Source organism: Somniosus microcephalus, chromosome 21 (genome assembly GCF_052327205.1).
Source record: "Somniosus microcephalus isolate GS21.2 chromosome 21, FLI_Smic_1.0, whole genome shotgun sequence".
Lineage (NCBI taxonomy): Eukaryota > Metazoa > Chordata > Chondrichthyes > Squaliformes > Somniosidae > Somniosus > Somniosus microcephalus.
In genome coordinates this window covers 36,888,323-36,907,119 of record NC_141007.1, presented here as the reverse complement: position 1 = coordinate 36,907,119, position 18,797 = coordinate 36,888,323, and the positions used below count along the sequence as shown (strand labels likewise).

The 18,797-nt window shown below is 46.7% G+C and overlaps 1 protein-coding gene across 3 annotated transcripts in view; it reads right to left on the bottom strand.

Moving 5' to 3' along the window:
* The window catches only part of ftr41 (finTRIM family, member 41), a 59,512-nt gene that overhangs the window by 20,289 nt on the left and 20,426 nt on the right, over window positions 1-18,797 (bottom strand). For 2 of the 3 annotated variants that reach the window (XM_085963433.1, XM_085963434.1), the window contains exons 6-8: window positions 15,917-16,021; window positions 13,836-13,937; window positions 6,180-6,290 (exon numbers count right to left, since the gene is read on the bottom strand). In XM_085963433.1, coding sequence (XP_085819559.1) covers window positions 6,180-6,290; window positions 13,836-13,937; window positions 15,917-16,021 — 318 coding nt within the window. The remainder of the gene's footprint in view (window positions 1-6,179; window positions 6,291-13,835; window positions 13,938-15,916; window positions 16,022-18,797) is intronic. The other variant, XM_085963435.1, reaches the window with a different exon arrangement.

Genomic DNA, 18,797 nt, shown 5'->3' with positions numbered 1-18,797 from the left:
AGACAAACAACAAATATAAAGTGCTGTGGTTCTTTAGTTCACAGTATTAAAAAGAATTGAACAAAAGCAGGTACAGTATCTGTATTTTCAACTTCAATCACTTCTATTAATAAACATGGGGGGAGAAATTGAGTATAGCCCCGTTTGGGGCGCCAGCCTCGCCAGGGCACTAAAAGCGGCCCGGAAACATTCGCGCCCCTGCACCGGAAATTGAGTGGTTGCGCCCCAAAGGGAAGCGCGGCGCTACTGGAGGCGCCCCGCATCCCTCTTGGGGCACTGCGAGTGAATATCGTGGCGCAACGCCACATGCTGCGGCACGTCGCGCTGCGGTATTGCAGGCCTTCCTCCCCTTCTTAAAAGGGGAGGGGCCTTGTGCAGCGCGATCTGGGGCCCAGCTGGGCCCCCGAGGATCGCGAGTGCTGGCAAAAGAGCCCGGCACCGAGGAGCAGTGCCGGGCTCTTGGAGCGCAGCCGGCACTCCGCGGGGGGTGGGGGGTGTTCAGGAGGCCGGGGACGGGAGCGCAGGCAGGTGGCCAACAAAAATGGCCACTCTGCACCTCGCCTTTAATTTGCGCCTCCCCGGCTGCAGGTACGCCGCCCTGACCCTGTCGGACATAGCGTCTGGCGGTAAATCAGGGGGCGCTGCCGAATATCGCGGCCGGGGCGTCAGCGGGGCGCTGCGCACACCGATGACGTCATCGGCAGCGGCGCAGCACTAACGGTCAGCGCCACCACTAACGTCCCGCGGAATTTAGCGGGAGGCGTGGGCAGTGCCGCGCCCGGGCGCGAGTTGGCTTGTGACACACTTAACGCCCTCTTAAGGCGCTAACAGGTGGCGCAACCAACTGAATTTCTCCCCCCATGGTCTTCCTGAACCAGCACCCCAATGTAACATGTCAGAAATGCAGCACTTATTCACAAGTGCAGAAAAACAGGAAAAATTTCCATAACCGAATTCAAAACAAAAAGCAGGAAAAGCTATGATTTAACATAAATAAACATTATATTTCTTCCTGGAAAGGAGAACCAATCAGACTGACTTGGAAATGTTTACTAATATGTTAACGTAAAGATGTTAATTTACGGATTTCGCTTCTAGTGTTTTTCTCTCAAACATTCTCCACAATGTTAATCCCTGCTCTTATCACGAAAAGTGTTGAATTATTTTAGGTACTTCACAATTAAATAGTGGGAAACAAACTTCATTGTACTCTCAATTTTTTAATCTCCTATTTCAAACATTTATACCAAATCAAAATTGTACATTATCAGTTTAATTGAAGTATTTTCTGTGTCTTTCTCAATAAACAAATAGTAGTTTCTTTTAAAGTAGCTTCCTGCAATTTTTATACGTCATTACATAACTCATGTTTCTATTAACACTCCACTAAACATTTAAGAGGAAATCTATATTTACATTATTCCCGAGACTTGTTAGAACTACAGAACGACAAACAAAGTAAAATGGTTTGTGTTTTTCCCCCTTTTTTGGTTCTCTTCCTAAATGTCAATGATATTTTTTAAAAAGTCAATAAAAAGTAATACTGCAGGTAACTCCGACAAATCCTCCCTGCCCTCCCCCTCCTCAACAACATGTTTATGTAAAGCGACTCACTTCAGTCGATCGTTCAAAATCAAATAGAGAAATTTCAATGTTAAAGGGGGAGAAATTCAGCATCGCCCCGTTTGGGGCGCCATTATCGGCCGTGCGCAAAGTTTAGCGCCTGGTGCTAATTATCGCCTCTGTCAGCAGACTTGGCTTTTATCGTCCCTGGGAGGTGATTGGAGCACTAAATCAGACGCTTCACACCTGTCTTAAGGCGCAATGGCCGAGGAGCGAGGCGCTACCTCAGAGCGCTGGCGAAGCTTGTGATTTCAGTCAGCAATGGAACACAGACGGTTCGAATCCGGCCTCGGGTGACTGTGCAAACTCCACACAGACATTCTCCCCGTGTTTGCGTGGGTTTCCTCCGGGTGCTCCGGTTTCCTCCCACAGTCCAAAGATGTGCGGGTTAGGTTGATTGGCTATGATAAATTGACCCTTAGTGTTAGGGGGGATTAAATACGTGGGGGTTACGGGGATAGGGTGGGATATGTGTTGGTGTAGGGGTTACGGGGATCGGGTGGGATATGTGTCGGTGCAGGCTCGATGGGCCGAAATGGCCTCTATCTGCACTGTGGGGTTTCTGTGACTGTGACACTGGCGCCGGCCAATTCTTAAAGGGGAGGTCTGACGAAAGGTCATCGAACTGAAACGTTAACTCGGTTTCTCTCTTCACAGATGCTGCCTGACCTGCTGAGTTTCACCAGCATTTTTTGGTTTTTATCTTAAAGGGGAGGGTTGATCTTGCTCTCCATCCACATCCTGCTCATTGCAGCCTTGAATCTCGGCCTGGAGAGACCTGTACATCAAATCTGCTGGAAAGAACAATGGAGAGGCCCAGGGAAAGAGCTCAGAGTGCAGCCCCCACAGTCTCTTCTAAATAGATACAAGGGCAAATCAAAATGAACCTGCAAAGTGCTGCTCAGTATGCAAAACTCCTTCACACAGTGTTGAATCTCTCCAGAAGTCTCTCTCTCTCTCTCTCTGAATGCGTGGTGCAAAAATGTCCAACAAAAAAAAGGCAGGAAGCAGTCGCCTTTAAATAGCATTCCCCCAGTCGCTTCCTGACTGCAAAACGCTCCCCTCAACCTGTCATTGCTAGCGGCAGGCGGCGCCACTCAATATCCGGTCCGGGACGCTACCGGGGCGTTGCGCACTCAACTGACGTCACGATCTGCCAGCGCAGGAGGTCGTGGCGGTAGTGTTTAGCGCCGCCGCAAAATGTCTAGTTAATTTCGCGAGCGGCGCAAACATCGCCGCGCCCAGGCGCTAGTTGCTTTGCGCCCCATTAGCACCCTCTTAAGGCTCTAACGGGAGGCGCAAACAACTGAATTTCCCCCCAAAATGTTTTAAGCATTTCAGAACCTCTTTAAAATCATTTGGACTTGAAGACCTGGTTGAAACTTGTTTAGATGAGGAGAAAATTGATTTTTATTTCTATTTCTTCCAAAATCATATTCGAAACTTAGGGGGGCGGGGGGGGGGGGGGGGGGGGGGGAGTGTTTAACACTCATTTTTTGTGAAAAGTTCATTAAAAATCTTTAAATTCTTTCAAGTTTCAAGTTTCGTTGCAGCTTTGACAGAAGTTGCTCCAAGTTTCACTTTCCCTCTTCAACACTGTCGTTAAACATACAACAAAAAATAATGAAATAAACTCTCATTCCAAACGGAGCTCAAATAAGAAAGCGAATAAAGTGGTTAAACTTCCTAAAAAGGCGGTGAGGTTATCTATCCCCAGCCTTGGAGCTAAGTTGGGATCAGTTTGAGAAGTTGTTTCCTCTTTTTCTGCTGCCGTTCCCTCCGTCTCTCACATACTCTGAGGTACAAACAGGGGCACAAACATTTTCCCCTCTCTCACAACAGGATTTAAATAACACTGATAGACTCTTTCAAAAAGGGGACAACACCTGGTAAAATTTAACTGGAACTGAAACATCACTTTCCCGTATTTTTTTCCAGCTTTAAACAATTTCTGAACTATATAAAAAAAAAATTCTCATTTTTGTTTCACCGGGGGCCTAAAACTCGTTTGCTTTAGCCTCCTTCTAGCAGCCATTGTACATGCGCTGCGCCTCCACCTGCGTTGTTAGAAAGTGAGGCTGCCGTTCAGTCCCCGGAAACAGACTACACACGTATGGACCTTCACCCCTCTCTCTTTCCCTCTCTCTCTCTCTCCACCCCCCTCTTCCCCTCCATCACCCTCTCTCTCTCACTCTCCCCAGTCTTTCACCTCTGCAGAGCTGGCAGAAACATGGCACAACTGGATACTGCGCATGTGCGGCTCCGGTATACCGCGAGCGGGCACAGATGGCTGCAAAGGCAAATAATCACAGCGCGGGGGATTCTCCCGCTGTCCAGCTCAAAAGGTCAAGGGAGAAAGCCAAACCCCCCTCCCAGCGTTACAGCGCAACCCATCAACTGTCGGAACACACACTTCAAGGGCTGCAATTGCGATCGGCTCGGAGGTTGCAAGACTCACAAGCGAGTCTGTCTGGATTCCCGGGGTCATCGTGTATTGGGCCCCTCCCCCACTCCAGCTACTGTCCAGCTCTCTGCGCGGCATTTAATTTGAAGTGCGCGGGAGCTCTGGAACGTGTGCACGGCCGTGTTGGCGCGCACCTTAGAGGGAACAATGATTTTGCAATATTGTACCATTAAGCATGGGGTGTATGTCAAGCATAAAGAATGTTATTGGGAATCCAATTAGTTTACTAGTTATAAATATTAGTTATCCCGATACAATGTCTGTTAACCAATGTTTCCTGTCATTTTTTTTGGTGCGTGGGCCCTTTAACTGGCTGCGCGGCCCATTAAATTTTTCGCACATGCGCGGTTATTTCCACTGTAAAGCTGGTGAGCGGTTTGCGCGGGGCCTCCAGGCAGCTGCATGGCTGCACAGCTTAGCGGGACCCTTGCCCTTAACATGCTTTATTTCCTCAGGTACACAGAACTACTGACCCACGAGTCCCCAATCTTTAGAAAACAGGTTCTGTATTTATTCCCAGAATCATCAAACACTTCCTTAAACCACCCCCACAACCCCCACACCCACTTAAGAATTTCTAAAGGCCAAAGTTAATTTCCTCAAACCCTGGGAAACCTGTACAAATAATCACTTGTACAGAAGTGCCACATCAGCACTGATGTTATATAGCAACTTTAACATAGTACAGTATTTTGCAGGAGTGTAATCAGACAAAATTGGACACCGAGCCACAGAGAGATATTAGGACAGGTGACCAAAGCTTGGTTAGAGGTAGGTTTTAAGGAGTGACTTAAAGGAGGAGAGGTAGAGAGGCAGATTGGTATCGAATCATAGAATGATACAGCACAGTAGGAGGCCATTCGGCCCATCGTGCCTGTGCCGGCTCTTTGAAAGAACTATCCAATTAGTCCCACTCCCTGCCCTTTCCCCATAGCCCTGCAAAATTTTCCCCTTCAAGTATTTATCCAATTCCCTTTTGAAAGGGATTGTTGAATCTGCTTCCAGCCCCCTATCAGGCAGTGCATTCCAGATCAGAACAACTCGCTACATAAAAACATGGTTCTTTGGCCAATTACCTTAAATGTGTCCCCTCTGGTTACTGACCCTTCTGCCACTGGAAACAGTTTCTCCTTATTTACTTCATCAAAACCCTTCGTGATTTTGAATACCTCTATTAAATCTCCCCCTAACCTTCTCTGCTCTAGGGGGGGAATTCCAGAGCTTCGGACCTAGGCAGCTGAAGGCACGGCCGCCAATGGTGGAGCAATGCAACTCGCAGGAGGTCAGAATTGGCAGAGCGCAGAGATCTCAGGGGGTTGTGGGGCTGGAGGAGGTGACAGAGATAAGCCATGGCTACCAGCAATAGGAAACAATTCCATTCACAGATCTGACAGCCTCAGCGTGAGGACAAAAACAATTACCACTGCCGCTAAATATATAAATAAAACACAATACAAATACATTAAGGCCGACAATGTAATATCTCCAATTGGGCATATTCTGATCACTTCACTCGCACTTGTCATTTTACAATGCTGGCCTTGGTGTACTCCCTACTAGAATTGCTTTTCCTTTTGTCAGCATTGTCAAAATTGTAGTGTCAGCCTTGGCTCAGTGTCTCGGAGTTAGAAGGTTGTGTGTTCGAGTCCCACTCCAGAGATAATCTAGGCTGACACTTCAGTGCAGTACTGAGGGAGTGCTGCACTGCTGGAGGTGCTGTCTTTCGGATGAGACGTTCAACCAAAGCCCCGTCTGCCCTCTCAGGTGGACGTAATAGATCTCAGGGCACTATTTCTAAGAGCAGGGGAGTCCCCCCCCCGCCCGGTGTCCTGGCCAATATTTATCCCTCAATCAACATCACATAAAAAAACGATTATCTGGCCATTATCTCACTGCTGTCGGTGGGATCTTGCTGTGTGCAAATTGGATGGCGCATTTCCTACATTACAACAGTAACTACACCGCGGAAGTACTTCATTGGCTGTAAAGTGCTTTTGACATCCTGAGGTTGTAAAAGGCGTTGCATAAATGCAAGTCCTTCTTTATATATTTGCTATCCTTCACTCTCTAAACAAAACACTTCCATCCTTACCCCTTTGCTGATTGACTGGGAGTCCCCCAAGACCATGAGCGTTTGCTATTGATGTTGGCGGAGGCCAAGACACGACCCTGTGAGCATCATTTGGCAAGGACTGGAAAGCAGCTAAAAGACAAAAACCAACTTGTTACACCAATGTCACCTGTCGTATTTTTGATTATTTTCCACCAAAAGGATTTGGAACAGTTATGCTTAAATGTTGGCTTTCTAAAGCAAAGTATATTTATGTACATTTAATTAAAAACAGGCACAGAGATGGTTAAAATGCTGGTAAACTCGGCCTTGATGTTGCTTCCTCAAAGACTATAACTCGGACTCTCCTTGAAGCTTGTGCCAAAACAACGGTGCATGTACGGCGTAATGCTGATTTGCAGCACAAAAGATCATGGAAATTCACGCGCAAGTGACTTATGCCAGTTTTTGCACACCAAGTGTGAGTTTCCTCGATCTTTTATGCCATTTCAGCAAAGCCTCTGCCGAAATCCTCCACTGCTCATTCACATAGCTCCACCACCCCCCCCCACACCTCCCTCCACCATTCAAAAGACCAGAGAATGAGAATTTCTTGCATTCTGAACAGGCTATAAATTTACGCACAAAATTTTAAGTGCAGCAGGTCCCCCAAAGTCAAATATCTGGGCCTAGAAATTGGGTATAGCCCCGCTTGGGGCGTTAGAATTGGCGGAGCGCAAATTTTATAGCCAGGCGCAACTTATCAACACCTCGTGCGATATTGGGTTGCAGCGCCCCAAAGGTGATTGAGGCACGAGTTCAGGCGTTACACGGGGCACCTAAGGCGCTAACATGCCGGCGCAACCCAATATCGGGGCGTCCAGCCGCAGCGCAGGTGCTCTCAATTACCCATGACCACGAGACTTGCAGGCGTCGGCCAGCTCTTAAAGGGGTGGGTCAGGCAGCTCCATCATCCACACTCTGCGCCTTGTAGGCCTGCAAATCGGCGCAGGCCCATCTCTGGCGCAAAAAACTTGGATCAGATGGAGAGGGTGAGGCAGAGAGCAGAGCGCTTCAGCACTGAGTCTCTGGAGGAATTGGCGTCCGCAGTGGAGCGCCGGCAAGATGTCCTATACCCAGACAATGGCAGGAGGCCTAATCATAAGGACTACCGACGAGCTTGGAGGGATGTTTCTCTGAGGGTCAACTCCAGCAGCATGGTGACCAGGAGCCCTGTCCAGTGCAGGAAGAAATTCAACGACTTCACTCGGGTCGTCAGGGTGAGTGGAGTTAATGTAACCTTATGCATCCCTCCATGAGCACCTGACTTTATGGCTACAGGGTGCGCGATACCCCAATGGCCATCTGTCAGCAAGCACCCATGGCCCTTTCTGGTCACACACATCCACATTTGACTCAGGGCATCATGTAAGGGCTGTTCCACCATGGGGGGCATGAGATGATAACTCAGGGCATCATGTAACATCACTTCCCGTCCTTTGCTCTGCAGGCCAAGCTGGCGCGGAACCGAAAACGTGCAGCTTCGCACCGGAGGAGGCCGTCCTCAAGTGGAGCCTCTGACGGATCTCGAGGAGAGTCCACCAGATTGTGGGAGGACGTCTGAGTGGTCCGGTCACCACTGCAGCTGCCGACCCCATTGTCCACAGCGATGGTAAGGTTCTCTACTATTACAGCTGTCACCTTTCAGTTGTTTCCCCCGCCAGCATGCTTTCTCAATGTGGACCCATGTCATAGCATTGCCGCACTGTTGCATCCCTTGCTGCCAAACTGTCCTTTTGCTAAAGCCACTCTTCAACCTCCCCGCTTTCAAATGCTGCATCACCAGCTTGGGAGCCGGCCCCACAAGCTGCCAGTGCAAGTGCCTCCGGAGGCGACGACCAGGAGGAAGCCGGACCATCCGTGCCAGCCTCAGGGGAGCCACCGCATGTGGAGACTGGGGATAGTAGTTCCCTTGAGGGGAGGGGGGGGGTGCTCTGATGAGGAGACAGTTGCAGGGACTAGCGGCCTGCAGCAACGCACGGGGGGTAGGGATGCTCGGGGGCCGTCTCCTCAGAGGGCGAGGCAGGCCACCATGACTGCTGCACAGAGTGCAGAGGAGGTGCGGTGCCTTGCCGAAATGAGCGCCCAGGCCCGGCTCAGGCACACTGAGCTTATGGCTGCAGTGGGGAGGATGCCCGAGTCCATCGACACACTGGCAAAGAGTGTGGTGGACTTTGGGGCAGCAATGGAAAGGACTGTCCAGGGCTTGTCCGAAGCAGTGGAAAGGACTGTTCATGGCTTCTCCGCAGCACTGGCACCTGCCACGCAGGTCCTCTCTGCTGCCACGCAGTCACTTGCTGACCTCGTCCACATGCAGATTGAGGCCACGCGAACACTCACTGCTGCCACCGTAGCTGCATCAGGCAGGATCACCCCAGGCCCTTGCAGCACCACAGCAGGCCATGAATCTGTGGAGCAGTCAATAGCGGCGGATGATCCGGTGCGGCACCGTCAGAGTGCCAGTGTGTCGGCCGACCACGGTGCAGGTGTCCTCTCTCTGCATGTGACCAGTCCTAATGCCACCGCTGGCACGTCAGCAGAGCAGCTGCCACCACCTGCGCGGCACACTGCTAGCAGACATGCCCAGTTGGGGCAGCCTGCTTGCGGAACCTCCAAGCCCAGAGGTCGTCCAGGCCGTCCCGCAGGGGCTTCAGCGCTTCCAGACACTCAGCAGGCATCCCCCAGCCTTGACGCAGCCACTGGGGTCCAATTACGGAGGAGCTGCAGGGAGGGAAGGGGCCGACCTTGTAAGAGGAGTCGGTCTCCATCAAGGGGTCACCAGTAGAGGGAGGTTCTAAGACGTCTCTTTTTCCGGTTTTAAGGCAGTCCACACCTGTTGTGTTTGTTTGTTATGGTTTGGTTAGTTTCGCCGGGTTGCCACACAGTTATCTGTTAGTTTGCTAGTTATGATTTCTGTTGCCATTACGTTGTCATGCTGGAAGGAAGCACTTGTTTGAAAATAAAGAAAACATTTCAATTACAATCAACCTGTACACTATTTACATTCATCGATGCCTTCATAGGCTTACAGCGAACCGGAGGGTGCTGTTCGAATCACAGCCACCATTCCGTCCGAGGGGCCTAGAACCGAGTCTTTGAGCCTCTGACGAACGGCCCTTCCAGTTTCTGGAGCCCTCCCATCTTCCTGCTCCTCGTCCTCCTCCTGATCCTCCTCGCCCGCATGCGCATGCTCCTCCTCCTCCTCCTGCTCTGCTGGACCTTGAGGGTCGGCTTCCATTGGCTGGGTGCGTCGAATGGCCAGGTTGTGGAGCATGCAGCAGACAACAACGATGTGCGCCACATGCTCCGGCGAGTACTGTAGGGCGCCCCCCCGAATGGTCTAGACAGCGGAAACGCTGCTTCAGCACACCATTTGTGTGCTCCACAATGTTCCTGGTGGCCTGATGACTGCTGTTGTAAAGCTCTTCTGCCGGGGTCCTGGGCAAATGGAGCGGGGTCATGAGCCATGGGCAAAGAGGATAGCCCTTGTCGCCCAGAAGCCAGCCTCGTGGGTGAGCCGGGGCCTCAAAAAGGTCAGCCACTGATGTCTGCCGCAGGATGAAGGCGTCATGGCTGCTGCCAGGGAATTGTGCGTTCACCGCCATGATCATCTGCCGGTGATCACAGACCAGCTGCACATTAAGGGAGTGGAAGCCCTTTCGGTTGCGGAACTCCTCCGGATTCTGCAATGGCGCCCGCAAAGCCACGTGTGTACAATCAATGGCCCCCTGCACCATGGGGAAGTCCGCAATAGCCGCGAAACCCTGTGCACGCTCCCCCAGCTTCTCCAAGGTCACAGGGAAGGTGATGAATTTGCGCCTCCTTTTGTAGAGGGCAGCTGTAACTTGCCGGATGCAGCAATGCACCGCAAATTGAGAGATATTAGATATGTCCCCAGCTGCTGCCTGAAACGATCCGCTGGCGTAAAAGTTGAGCGCAACAGTGACTTTCACGGCCACCGACAGAGAGGTCCTGCACCGTATCCGCGGCTGCAGATCCCCAGCAAGCAGGTGGCACAGCTCAGTGACAACATCCTTACCAAATCAGAGCCTTCGCAAACACTGCTCCTCCGACATGGTAAGGTAGGAGACCTGCTGCCTGAAAACCCTGGCAGCGTATGGTCGGATTTGGCGACGTCCATTGGCCCTCCTCCTTCTGGCCAATCCCGGCCCTCTCTCCCTCCGTCTGCGCCCTTGCCAGTTGTTCAGCAAGGATGACGTTCCCCTCCAAAGCAGCTCCCATTATTCTGGCCGACGAGTAAGACGCAGTCAGCTTTCTGGATCCAACTGTTCTGAACAGGGCTGAAGGTCCCAAGGCTCCTCTGGCTCAATAAGAACAAGTCTGTGCCACTGAAGGACTGCAACTCTCTCCAGCAGCGAGCAGTACAGCCAGGCCAAATGGCTGCCAGTTTTATACTAGTGCTGTCCCCTTTAAAGAGCGCCCTCCGAGTCCGAGAAGGACCTGGTAACGTTCCATCCAACTGTCACTAATAGCGCCAGGCGGAACGGAGGGGGGCACCACTGAATTTCTGGTACGGGGCGCCAAAAAGGCGTTGCACAACGAAATGACGTCATTATCTGGCTGCGCCCGCAAGCGGGCGCAAAGACTTAGCACCGGCACGAACAGACTACTCAATATGGCCGCATGTGCTAGGATCACTGCGCACGTCCGAAAATTGGGTAACGCCCCAAATCTCGGTCTCTAGGCGCTAATCGCTGGCGCAACCAACCGAATTTCTATGCCCTAGTGTTTTAAGAAGATTTGTTTCTTTTATTTCTCCTCAATGAGACCTACATTGTATTTTCTGTATCTTTGAATGCATTTTCTGGCATCAGAATGAGTGACATTAAAAATTGAAAAAAGACCGCCATTTTCTTAAACATGCTGTGGCTGAGATGCATAAATGATGGTTTGATGGCTTCAAATTTTAATTTTCATACATAAAGAGGGGCTTAAAGATTGAACAAGCGCACGTTAAAAAAGACACAAATATCCAGTTCAGATCACGAGGGGCTCCCATTTTTACAGCCGTGTTACACTATTATTAGTTTGCTATTGGGCAGTATGGGCACACCCTTACACGGATGGTGCTCAAACCACTTACGGAACGACTAGCAAGTGTACACAGACCCTTAATTTTAATTTTGGTATATATTAAAATGCTTTGCCAGGCCAAAAGGTTTTTTCGAAGTGAAATAAAGTCGGCGAATGAACAGATGGTCTTTCACTGATTATGGAATGTGCTTTACTAAAATGGTTGTGACTGCAGGGGATAGTCATAGACAACAAAGATAAACAAACCCCCTTAGATTTGCAGACTTCGTGTCTACAACAAAACAGGCCACAAGGTTGTAGAACGACTTTGTGGCTAAAGGGGAGGAGTCAAGCCGTGAGAGTTCTGAAATACAGGATGTAACGTAACATGTGAAATGTGACCAAGTGGTTTACTGCCACTTTTGTAAACTATTATGAGTGAATGAACAATTTGGGGCTTTGATAAAGGCAGCTAACAGATAACCACACAGGATGTGTGAGTGTGAAAGTTTGACAGCTCAAACAGCTTAGGTTGAACATTAAAAGGAACATCTCACAATTTCTGAATTTACTGAAAATGATTTACTGAAAAAGGCAAGGAAAACTGTATTAAAAAAAAAGTGACTAAAAATATCGGCACTGCAGTTGGAAGGAAGGGCCTGGCTGATCATCTCAACTCAAAGAGCTGCAGTCGAAAGGTGAAGAGCTGCAGTCGAAAGGCGAAGAGCTGGTGCAGTCGAAAGGAAGTGGCCTACAATGAACGCTGGACTGATCATCGGCGGGTGGCTGGATGTATGATTTCCTGTAATATTATTGGTGAACCACTCAAATAGTAGTTGGGGTTTTGAATCTGTCTTAGGAACAATAAAAGGTTAAAGACAGAACCTGTGTGTCTGGTGTAATTTCTCATAAGACACAAGTCTGAACTCTATAACCTGTTGGACGGGGCGAGGGGTAATTCCGCACGTCCTACAGGTGTACCCAAGAGAATATCTAAGGCAAGACCCTAAATTTGTAACAGGGACTACAGCTTCAAAAACCAGAGGGAAATCTGTGCCAAACTTGTTAGGTTGTAAAGTTTTAGTAGGATGTATTGTTAAAATTAAGGTGAATTAACAACTTTTGAAACTTCATTTAAATATAAATGTTGGTGCAAACATATAAATTTAGTTTTAAAATCGAAAAAGCACACTGCATAAACTAAACAGTATTGGGTACACAAATATAAGGTGAATAAATGGAGTGTAAGAATTCCAGCACGGTGGCATAGTGGTTAGCACTGTTGCCTCACAGCGCCAGGGACCCGGGTTCGAATCCGGCCTCGGGCGACTGTCTGTGTGGAGTTTGCACATTCTCCCCGTGTTTGCGTGGGTTTCCTCCGGGTGCTCCGGTTTCCTCCCACAGTCCAAAGATGTGCGAGTTAGGTTGATTGGCTATGATAAATTGACCCTTAGTGTTAGGGGGATTAAATACGTGGGGTTACAGGGATAGGGTGGGATACGTGTTGGTGTAGGGGTTACGGGGATCGGGTGGGATATGTGTCGGTGCAGGCTCGATGGGCCGAAATGGCCTCTATCTGCACTGTGGGGTTTGTGTGAATTATACTTTCATTCTTCATATATATTCCATGACATGATGATGATTCCCCTCAGGCCTCATTCCTTCCAAGCTAATTTTCTCTGAGTTACATAGGAAACAGTGATACCTGGGAGCTATTAATCACTCTCTGAAACCAGAGATGCTCTTTATAGTATCACATTAGAAACCTCTTTAGAGGTTTCATTTGAAAAACATATGACACTTCGATTGTTTGTTTATTAACACACAATGCGATAACATAAATTATGTCAAACACATCATCAAATAACATGCCATAATGTGATGAAAATACACTTCGCTCCTGCTCCATGCAATCATATATCAATGTTTCTCATCAATACTTCAACAAGAAGCACATCTGTACAGTGATATCATGCAGACTGTCTGCAAGTGACAGCAGAGAAACAAATGAGAGTGTAAAGTGAGTGTGTATTGGTGTGTGGGGGCAAGAGAAGGAATCATAAGCTGAATGTTTTATTTGATTTTTAAGTTTTTGATATAAAGGAAGCCATTTTGTATTAGAATATATTATGACATTTATTGGACTCTGCATGCTGAATTGCTGTTAGCAGATTCATGATTCAAAGCAATATGGCAATAAGTGTTTTCTTGACATTGCTGCTTTCATTTTCCAGTATATTTTATGCTCATCAAGGTGATGCTAAAGCACCAGTTTGACATTTTCCATTTCACACACCAGCCATCATGTAGTCTGTCTCAATGAGACTGCCAATTTAGTGCTGAAATAGGAGCGGTTTTGTGCTTTGAGTTCATGCCCACTAGGAGCTGAATAGAGACTGCCGAAACTCATTTCACAAAGGATTCTTACGGCCAAAACAGGCTTTATTTTCATCAGGCTGGGATGGATTTGAACCCAGTTCCCAGAGGTGAAAGGCTCACTGACAGCACAACCCAGTTCCCACCCAGCCCGCCATTTGCATTGTAATTTTGGTGTTGTATGATGTGCACTTAATAGCCAACACTAATAGCTGCAGAACTCCTTACCATTTAACTGAGGAGTGACCATTGCCCAGAGACCCGGAGACGGTATTAAAGGTTGTTGATGGGCACCATGGTGAGTAGGATTTGGCAGGGACTGGAAATCAGCTGAAACAGAAAAAGAAAATATTCCTCCTTATAACCACTTAACACACTTAAGGCTTGAACAAAATATCTTCAAAGGCAATGTAAAAACCAATGAATTCATGAGCTACCTACAAAATGGCCTGGATTTTTAAAAATTCATTCACGGGATGTGGGCATCGCTGGCAAGGCCAGCATTTATTGCCCTACCCTAATTGCCCTTGAGAAGGTGGTGGTGAGCTGCCTTGTACAACTGAGTGGTTGCTAGGCCATTTCAGAGGGCAGTTAAGAGTCAACAGCGCTCACCGTTATAACGGGGTAAATCGTACAGCAACTTTTAGCATCCACATATTCAGAGTTAAATGTGGAAATCCTGAAGTTGCTGTCAGAGATACTCCGCTCCGCCACAGGGTACACTGTTGCAGTCCGCGCCGATAGACTCGGCACTGAAATGAATGCAATGGCGTGAACCTGCTGTACTTGCCCACTAGTTCCGCACTAAAGACAGCTGAAAAAGTTAAGGCTGGTGCATTCAGGAGTTGGTGAGTTTTTAAATGGTGTGATGTGATAATTATTGTTGAACAACCTCTCTGGCCCTGAAAAATTAATTTTATAAGTGTGGAGTCTCACTCCCTCAGAAGATAATTAGATTTAAAAGAAAATTAAAATATTTTGTTTACTTTTTCTGTCTGTCTCTTATCTCTCTCTCTCTCTTAATCCCATCTTTATTTCCCAATCTTTATTTTGCTTTCTGTACTTGATTTAAATCTAATTGATATTTCCTGTTTTATACATCCTGGTTTGGACTCTGCATGGTTCAGTGAGGATTCTTCAATTTGATTGGTTGAAGAGCCTCGCTGTTTCTTGACCTGCTCACAGACCCTTTGTTATTTACTAGTCACTCTTCTGTGGCATTGCAAATGAGGAGTGAAAGCCAAGTGCAATCTTCACGTGAAAGGGGGTTAATTGAATCAGGGCATGTAGATAGAATTCAGGTACCATTTTAAAGCCGAAGATTCTGTCCTTATTTGTATATAATACCGTGACAAAACTTACGATGACTTGGGAAGTAGAGATAGTTGGAGCTCAACATGCTGAGAAGGTAGACAACACGAAACCAAGGTCCTGCAATGCCACCACTTGCAGGAGGGTATAATTACATGACAAGTTTACATAGGTAGTTTCCATTATAAATATGAGTAATGGAAATTATTGGAAAACCTTGAAGCACAAAGTGTGTGGAGTCAAAAGATTGTTTTATATACATTATAATTAGCAGATTGTATGAAATGGAATCACACCTTACTGCACATTATAATTGAAGAAATACTTGCATGTTCATAGACAACACAACTTTGCGTATTAACCTTCCCATTAAAAATTTGAATATCTGGCCATGGGATATGAATCCAGTGCACAGAAAACTGGTTGAGAATTATTATGCTAATTGTTATTTACATATTACTTTTTGATCTATGAATGTTGACATCTATCAAACCTCCTTCTTACTATATTAGATGTGCTAGCCAAGGGTACGATAAGTGGGTTAGAACATTATAAAATATGGTTAAATTTTAGAGAGCAAAAGTAAAGGAAAGGAAAACTAAATAAATAAAAATAACAGGTATACAATAATGACATCAGAAAATTCAGGAAGCGATACAGAAATTTTGCCAACTGAGAACTTAAGTGAATAATGTATAAATTAAGAAAATAATTCAGAACCAATAAACCAGAGAAATCTTAAGCTGGGGCAATCTGGAGCTACGTGTTTAGATAAAGCAAGCTTTGTACATCACAATACCAAAATACAAAATGACTGATTTAAAATCAGTAGTACTAAACAGTGCAACGATTCACTAATATTCGCATTTCTGTTTTACAATTGACTTTAAGGAATGCCCTTCTTTCCTTCACATGTTCCTAAAATGTTTACCCTCTTATTTATTTATATATTGATTGATATTCAGCATCATATAGTCTATAATTGGTGAACTCCTTACCAGTTATCGGAGGAGCTGGAATTGGCCAAAAGCCCCGAGGGCATGATGGTATTAAAGGTTGAGGAGTGCCACAGAGACTAGTAGTTGGCATGGACTGGAAATCAACTGGAACAGAAAACACAAGTTAAATATAAGGCCACCACATCATTTTTTGTTCAACAATGCACAAGTATCATAAATATTTACCTTTCTATTGAAAGTTACATTTCAGGTTATCTTGCAAAACTCTTTACTTGAGCTCTTCAATGGGCAGGCCCAAGGCTCTCATGAACTGAAACTTAACCTATGCTTGCAGTGAATGACATTGTCAGAGCCCACAATATCCTCTTTTCCCACTGACTTATAAATGGAAGTAGCACCAAATGTGCACTGTATACTCCCGATCACAAGAGCAATATGGAGGAGGCTATTCTGCCCATCTTAGTTCATCCAATCAGAAAAGCCCTACATTTTGCCAATGCTGCATCTAATTATTTCTAAAATGATTCCAAGGTTTTGCCTCCACTATTCTATCTGAAAGTCTTATTCTATGTTTTGATCCCTCTTAGTGTGAAGAACTTACAGATAGCAGTCTTAGATTTGTCGTTTGAACCTGTGCCCCTTGTCCTCCTCTTGCAATTTAATTTAATGTAATATTCTGGCTTTATTTTTACTGTGCCAAAAACTATCTTGTACACCTCTAAGATTTGGGGACTTTTTCCATGGCCTCCAGGCACTAGGAATGGGTGGTAACAACCCAAAATGACGGTTCCCCACTTGTTGCCCCGTTCCTGCTGTCGATATTGCTGCCATTGTTTTTGTTGGAGCCTTCACAGGCCCACTTGTTTCAGGCAGAAGCCTACTTTCAATAGGCCAATTGGGGTGCTACGACGTAATTTTGAGGTACCAAGTGGTGCCACTCATGATCAACACATTGGTATCAAGCGTAGAGCAGCCTAACCAGCGGACTGCTGCAGACCACTCGAAAAAAAGATAAGTAGAAGTTTGTTTAAAAGATATTTTGTTGGGCTCGGAGGATCACAAGTGTCCATGCCTCCCTCCTCCTCCTCCCACCCCTGTGACTGTCTCCTTTTAATTCATCACTTCCAGCTCAGCTCCTTAGAGTAGCCGTTGGATTTCTCGCCCATCCCGATCGTCTCTCAAGCATCTCCTTTCCAGTCTCGAAAGCCCATGTTTCTGTAGTCCTTCCTCATACTCAAAACCTCTTTTTATCCCCTTATGCCTCTGTGAATTGCCTTGGGACATTTTTCTATGTTAAAGCTGCTATATAAACTCGAGCTGTTGTTGTAGTTGTTCACACTGGAGATCAGACTCATTTCCCTTCTTTGCAGTGCTGGAACGTTACCCTTGTCTCACGGCAACCAGAACTGGGCCTAGTATTCAAGATGCAGCCTGGCTAGACTGCTGTAGTTTGATCTCTCCAACTGGTGGAAAAATATCACATTTACAGACCACATATTTTAAAGTACAAATTGTTCATTGGAAGAAATATGTACCAAAGCAAGTTAAATAAGCAGACAAGATGAATAATACAGTACGTAACTCTCTTAGATCCTTCTAACTCTTTTCTGAGACCAAAATAAAGCGTTCAAAATTCTTCTATTCCCTTTTCAGAGGTCTTTTCATTATTTTTTTATGTAAGTGCCAAGTTCTGTCTTGCCACTGGCACCTGGAAACACATTTATATGAGGGAACGGAAGAACCTGGACCTGATGCGGAGATATAGCTGGCCCAGGCAGCCTCTCAGACCCCAGCACAAGAGCTTGTTCCTCGCCTTTCTTCGAGGAAGCCCCGGTTCCTTTCTCAACAGGCAGGCAAGCGAGTTTCTAATCAACGATACCTTGTAGGCAGATAGATTATGAACTACTGCCCCACCCCACTATCCCCATCTGCTCGATTACCAGAGCAATAGCTCTGGCCTGTCCAGATAGCATTAACTCTACTGATTTTTTTCAAATGAGATTTTGAATCTTACAAATTTGGTCATTATAAATCTCAATGTGCACAACTAAGAGACAGTTACTGCAAACCAGCAAGAGTTATGCACATATTTGCCCTTTTAATCCAGTTTCATGGATATGCACGTTATAAATATATTGAAAAAAAGAAAAAAACTTGCATTTATGTATCGCCTTATCACATCCTCGGAAGTCCCAAAGGGATTTACAAACAATGGATTACTTTTAAAGTGCAGTAAGGAGAAGATGGATAAGTCCATGAGGGAGAAAGGAATAGAAGCATATGCTGATAGTGACGTAATAAAACTCACTACACACTTGGTTTGAGCATAAAGCAAGGCTTTAATCAACTTGTTTCAGAACATGGAGGTCTAGTTGTACTTCATAAGAACATAAGAAATAGGAGCAGGAGTAGGCCAATCCGCCCCTCGAGCCTGCTCCGCCATTCAATAAGATCATGGCTGATCTGATCCTAACCGCCAATCCACTATCACAGAACCATCTCCCAAATCTAACAGAATTAGACACACGAAATAGGAGCAGGATCAGGCTACACGGCCCCTGGGCCCGCTCAGCTACCCACAGGGCCATGACCGATCCGAACCTAGACTCATGTCCAAATTCCTGCCCGCTCCCCGTAACCCTTAATTCCCTTTACTTCTAGGAAACTGTATTTCTGTTTTAAATTTATGTAATGATGTAGCTTCTACAGCTTTTTGGGGCAGCATATTCCATGGACCGACCACCCTCTGAGTGAAGTAGTTCCTCATCTCAGTTTTGAAAGAGCAGCCCCTTATTCTAAGACTATGCCCCCTAGTTCTAGTTTCACCCATCATCGGGAACATCTTCCCCACATCCACCCGATCCAACCCCTTCACAATCTTATATGTTTCAATAGGATCGCCTCTCATTCTTCTGAACTC